The 6,501-nt window shown below is 43.5% G+C and overlaps 1 protein-coding gene across 1 annotated transcript in view; it reads left to right on the forward strand.

The window, feature by feature from the left end:
- The window catches only part of LAMC1 (laminin subunit gamma 1), a 131,656-nt gene extending 125,821 nt beyond the window's left edge, over positions 1-5,835 (forward strand). Inside the window, exons 26-28 of the mRNA XM_034778058.1 lie at positions 465-623; positions 1,291-1,390; positions 2,962-5,835. Of these exons, the coding sequence (XP_034633949.1) occupies positions 465-623; positions 1,291-1,390; positions 2,962-3,218 (516 nt within the window). The 3' untranslated portion in view covers positions 3,219-5,835. The remainder of the gene's footprint in view (positions 1-464; positions 624-1,290; positions 1,391-2,961) is intronic.
- The last annotated feature ends 666 nt before the right edge of the window (positions 5,836-6,501 follow it).

Raw genomic sequence — 6,501 nt, forward strand, 5'->3', positions numbered from 1 at the left:
ACCCTGTTCTGAGCAGCAGGGTAAGGGGGGGCAGGAGAAGGGACAGGGAGGTTCTGGAGTCCAGCCCGGGACTTTCCTGCAGCCCTCCCAGCCGCTCGCTCTGCCGGGGGAGGGGGAAATCCCGGACATTGTGAGTGCTTTACAAATTCCCCCCGGACGCTATTTTTAGCACACAAAAGGAGGACATGTCCGGGTAAATCCGGACGAATGGTAACCCTATGTTAAGCCCACGGTGAGCTAACATGGTTTTCACTACCCACTGTGTAAACTCCAGGGAGTGAGATTAGTTGGTGTGAAATCTACTGCTGAATTGTGTGGTTGAGCTTGCCTCTCCCATCAGAAATGGCACATACAGCAGAGAAACTTGCCCTGATGCATTATGAGAGAAAGAAAGAAGTGAAGAATTTTCTTTTGTATCCTGCGTGTTCCACCCTTTCTGAACCGTTTATCTACATTGGCCTTAGAATGCTGCCAGTACAAAGTCTGAGGCCGACAAGACTTTCTCTGATGCGACAGAGCTAGACAAAGAAGTGGATGACATGCTGAAACAGCTGCAAGATGCAGAGAAGGAGCTGAAGAGGAAGCAGGAGGATGCTGATCAGGATATGATGATGGCAGGCATGGTGAGTTATTCTAGGAGCTGAATGCAGTGCGTAGGACAGTAAGAAGAGTGGATTCTGGTATCCGTGGGTGAGAGTTGGTACGTTGGCTCTGTCATTCTTCGTATCTTATTGACTGTCCTGTTGCAAAAACATCTGGTTTGGGTCTCAAGTCCAGTTAGTGACTTTTTTTCACTAAGTTATGTAAGAGAGAGGGAAAAAACAGGATTAGAATATAATGCCTCTTGTAACTTTAACTATAGAGCACTGCCACAACTTTATAGTCTGGAGACAGACTTCCATGACCTAAGACTTGCCCCATCTCTAACCAAAAGAATGATTGCAGCCCAATATGGTCTCTGTTGTCCAATGGAAGCCTCCTCCATTATTAGTTTTCCTATGGAAGGCTAAGTAATTTCATTTTTGTATTGCCCTGCTCTCCACACTCACACATCCAAACTGATTCAGATCTAAGATTGAAAGGGATTGGGGATTATCCTAAACAGAGGAGTCAGGGATGCAAAAGAGTGTGTAGAGACATATGAGATTAGCTCTTTGTGTCCTTGGGCAAGTTTCATGATCTAGGAGGGCAAGTGTTGGGTGGGGAAGGTTTGCAATGCGGAGAGGCAAATCCATTATGATCCTAACCACTTTGACATCATTGCATTTACACACACTTCTTTTTCTACAGGCTTCACAGGCTGCCCAAGAGGCAGAAGACAATGCGAGAAAAGCTAAGAACTCTGTTAACAGCTTGCTCACCATCATTAATGACCTTCTGGGACAGTTAGGTATATATCTAATTTACAATTCTCCCCACTCCTAGCAGAATTCTGCTCCTAAACACGCATGCCTTGTTCTTCAGAACATTGTTGTATTGTAGAAGCTGGAAAAAAGTAGCAATTGGATTAGCTTGGCATCTAATGGTCCATTAAATTATTTATTTCTGAATCAGTTTTTTGTGGGTTATCCTCAAAGACTCACTGTGTATGTGCTGTGTTCATTGCTGCTTTGTGTGAGCATTGCAGATGTGACTTTCAGTTTTGCAGTGTCTGAGACTGTGGGTCCTTAAGGTACAAAGAAGGTTGGTGTGTGTATGTGAGGAGCTCTCTTTGTCCTCGTTCATTTCCTGTGCTCAGATTATATTCCTTTCTGCTTTTGGAGACTTAAATACCCGTTTTGGTTACTGCATCTCCTATGATGGTCCCCCAGCAGAGAAGGAGAGCAGAGAAATGATGAAAAGCCCTCTAGCTCCTGTTTGGATAAATAGGTTAATGGTCTTAATGTTGCTGCTTGGAGGGGTCTAAAGCCCTTTTGACAAGCATGCCCTGGCTCCTTCAGGAAAGGAGGAAAGGGAAAGCTCCTGTTCAGAGCCAAAAGGAAGGGTTGAGAGGGAAGGTAGTCCCTTCCACCCTCTTCTCTCTCAGCCACAGTCACCTACAAAGGGGGCCACCAACAGAGTCTCTCCGATAGACATTGAAAGTAAAATGAGAGCATCAGCTGGCTTTAGACGCTACTATAGCCTTCTAAAGGCAACAAGACATCAGTTAATTACAATGGAAAATCTTTTCCCTAACACATTAAACCCTCTTCTTCCCCCCACGCTGCCCACCCTGGAGTTTTGTCCTTGTGCCATGAACAGCCTGTCGGATGAATGTATATTCACAATAAATGCCTTGCTTTTTTAAAAGTTCCAAGTTCTGCTACATCCAAAGGCTTGAGTTAGGATTTGCTAAATCCCGCCTATGTTTGCAAAGCCCTAGCCCAGCGACAAGTAGAGAATAATTAACCGTATATTGCACAGTTGTGATTCATTCATAGGGATCATATAACCTTATAAACTATGGAAGTGAAGCTTGTGTTAAGAACCCTCAAGATAGAATTTGACCTTGTATTATTAAATTACATTAAAGACCACATTTAAAAATGTATTGAAAACAAAAAGGGCCATATCCTCAGCTTGTATAAAGCAGCAGAAGACTTGGCCCACAATGTGTGCAATGAGTTAGGATCATTTAAGTCAGCTGTTACCCATGAAGTATAGAGACTGGGTGATGGGCTTATTATTTATTTGTGGTGGGTTCAGGCAAGTGTGGTGTTTGCATCCAAATACAGAGGAACCCACTTAATCTGAAACTCCACTTTGTGAAGTGCAATGGTAGTTTTGCTTTGTTTCATGGTATTGAAAGTGCCAGTAGCAATTCCAATTAGTATTAATGCTCTGTGAAAACAATTATTTCACCATAAGACGGTTCCACTGTATTAATCCATAATTTGCCCTCTACTGGGTAAGAGCTTGAGAGCAGGCAACAGCCTCATGAAGTGTTAGTGGAATTCACTGTGTGCACTGCTGGTTTTCTAGGGCAACTGGACCCAGTGGACTTGAACAGACTGAATGAGATCGAGGGTACCTTGAACACAGCCAAAGATCAGATGAAAGATAGTGACCTGGACCGGAAAGTGACCGAATTGGAGGATGCAGCCAGGCGGCAGGACGAAGCCATACAGGCCTACAACAGGGACATTGAGGATATCCTGAAAGACATTAACAACCTGGAAGATATCAAGAAGACCTTGCCGTCTGGCTGTTTCAACACCCCGTCCATCGAGAAACCCTAAGGGTGTGCTGGGGGTGGGGGGCATTCCCCCAGTGACTGGTGGAGCAATTGTTTGGCTATGGAGTGCCTTAACACACAGAGTACCTTCTTCGAATCCCCAGCTCTCCGCTGCTCACAGTTGCTGTCTTTTTTCCAAATCAGGAAAAGTTGCAAAGTTTTAAAGAGAAGCAAATTAAATATCCATTTTGGGGCATCAAAAGGTTTTTTTATAAATTTTCTCTTCCTCGACACTCCACCTTTGCCCCTCTCTCATACACACTTCCCTTTGATTTGCACAATGATGTGAAATGTTTTGGACTACTCTTACTGCGGTGCAGAAATGACCACGTGAGCCGGTGTACAGTGGGGCAAACTAGCTCTCGTTTTTCTCCTCTTCCCCCTAACACGTTAAAACCTCCTCAGTCCCAGAGTTCGCTGTTTCTATGAAGGAAAGGGTTGGCTATCAAAGTATTATTACAATGGCCAGTATAGCTGCACTCATAAAGAACACTAATCCCCTTCCCCAAATGTTAACCATTTTTTAAAAAATCTACGTAAATTAGTGGCCAATCAAAATTTTTTTGTACCCATCTACCAAATGGTTTAGCATCTTTCTAGAGTGCAGTATATCCATCTACTGAGAAAGATATACAGCCTCTAAGAAGAGCTTGAGGGAGGAAAGAGAGAGGAATGGGGTGATAGGTCTCAACAACATTACTGTTGACCTATCAACTAGAAATTTTGTCTCATATCTGTGAACAGCTGCCTAACCCAATTCTCCAAGTAGGGAATCTTGGAAGTGATCAGCTCTGATCTCCTCAGTAATAGTCACTAGGAGTCTTCCTAGTGAAAACTTCCAGAGTTAGAGAGAGAGAGAGAGACAGATTTTTTTAAAGCCACTAAGATCTTTTTGAAGAAGAAGCCGAGAGCTCTTACCAGTTAGTCTGTCTGAATATGAAGTTGGTGCCTTCAGGTAGAAAATGGGTGTCTAAGATAGAGATGTAAGGGTCTGTCTCTCCATCCCTATTTTCCTGCTGATCTCCCAGTCTTCCTAAAATGTTGCAGCACAGATTGTTCAGGCCTAGCTCTGATGGCAGATATCCAGCACACGCAGTATTTCACACAGCTGCCACTGCTGTCTCTTTAGAATTTCTGTCCAACTCAATGTCACCTGCTCCCACCTAGTTAAGCTACCTTGTAGGGTGGGGGGAGGGCTTGCCTTTAACTCCTCCCCCTTGAGTTTTCTCATTAGATCAGTCTGACACCCCCTGCCTTTGAGATCCATATATATCTATTCTTAAACACTATGCAACTTTGTACGTTTGCGTAGCGGGGAAGAAATTATTATCTGACACACACTGGTGCTATTAATTATTTCAAATTGATATTTTTGAGTGAATGTGGGTTTTTTGTTTTGTGTCTGTTTGTTTTATCATGATTATAGAGTGAGGAAGTCCTATCTTTTTGTGTGTGTGTAAATATACTCGGTCCTATTTCCAGAATGGCACAGTCTGTTCTTCTCTACTTGCTTCCTCTTAACCATCACTACACATGCACCATATATCTCTTCCGTTTATTATTCCTTTGGGGTCAGGCATTTCCCCTGGCCAGGCTCCTGCTTTCTTCCCTCCTTTGTGTTTGCAATATCTCTATTCTGTGGTATTAACAATAACCCGCTTGCCTGTGTGTGCAGCCCAATGATGGGGCACCCAGCCTCTCTTCCAGAGCCAGCCCCAGCCCCCTGAAGAACTCTGAAGTGTGTAGCTCATAAGAAACTGATTACCATCTTTGTTTCTGACTAATGAAAGTGAGATGCTGATTTTGGATGGTTATGGCTTTGCTCCTGGGAGTTGTAGCACTATATTATAGGCCCAGTAGAGGTCTAAATGCTGAATCTGTAGCCTTCCTACATGTGCGAGAAATGAGAGCTCAGTTTGGGGCTCTGTACAGCATCAGGGACAGTGCTAGTGGGCAGGGGAGAGTGGTTCCAGCCAGCCCTCATGTCTCCTGCGTCTTTCTAAGAGCTTGTTACAATTTACCAAAAACTGACTTGGAATTCCCCTGCCTGTGAATGCTCCTAATCCCACCAGTGGAGGAGAGCTGCCTTCGCCCGTCACACTTCTGGAACTTTCACATATCAGTATTTTCTGGCTGACTGCTCTGGTCCTGTGGCTGCCTCCTAACCATGTCACCTCTCTGCCAAGGCTGTGGAAAGAGCAGATACAAAGAGGCAACACCATGCCCTGGCTGACCTCAGGTGTAAGGTTTCTGGCTTTTCACTTTTTCTTAAGCTGTTTTTAACAGATTTTTATTTTTTAAAAAAAGATCTTTATAAGCAATCTCTGAATACACTACTGCCTTACAGCCCCATTATCTCATTGTATAGGTCCAGTTATTTCTTTGCATAATGTGATGACAAGAAGGCTGCTGGTAGAATGCTGGTTGTCACAGGGAACACAAAGTTCCCTCATTTTATTCTTGCCTGTGGCCTCCTCCATATGTGCCTTCACTTCAGCTTTTGCCTTAATCTGTGGTCTTGCTGTCTGGGGCGGTGAACAAAATGCAACACTTTCAGTTTTTTTTATGTATAAAACAGTATTTCTTATTTATAATAAAGTCTGAATATTTGTAACCCCTTATACCGTGAGTTTCTTTGAGTGTTTCTTTATTTGGGGGAAGCGGATGATGACTTGGCATGTAAGGTTTGCCTCTTGAAGGCCAATGAATTCAATGTGTGGGTTGGAATACAGATCCCCCTTTTCTACTGGGATTGTTTTGGTTTATCTGCTTTGAGAGGACCTCACCTAAATCTTCTCTTGGGATTTGTAACGGTGAAGAGATCTCATCTCATGATGAGAACCATGAGAGGAGGAGTCTGACTTTGCTCTTGTGGGAATTGATAGATGGATGCTAACTTTCTCTGAACTTTCGGAGGCAATACATATATGCACTGTGTACCTTCTGCTGTCCCTGCTTTGTTTGATGTAGGCGGTAGATCCCTGCCCGGGACTATTTTTTTTAATCCTGCTCCCATCCCACCCAGCAATACCTTCTCCCACTCACACTTGCTCTTGCATTTTTATCCCGCTCCCACCTACAAAATCCTTAGATTCCGCTAGAGAGAGATTATCCCCTGCTACTAAAAAAAAAAAAAAAAAAAAAAAAAGAGGGGGGGGGAGAAAAAAAGGTCAGTTAATATGTATACAGAAAACGTCAGAGTTACAAACACAAGAGTTATGAACTGACATCTCATTTGGAACCAGAACTATGCAATCAGGCAGCTGCAGAAACAAAAAAAATCAAAT

This window comes from Trachemys scripta, chromosome 8 (genome assembly GCF_013100865.1).
Source record: "Trachemys scripta elegans isolate TJP31775 chromosome 8, CAS_Tse_1.0, whole genome shotgun sequence".
In the NCBI taxonomy this organism is placed as follows: Eukaryota; Metazoa; Chordata; order Testudines; family Emydidae; genus Trachemys; species Trachemys scripta.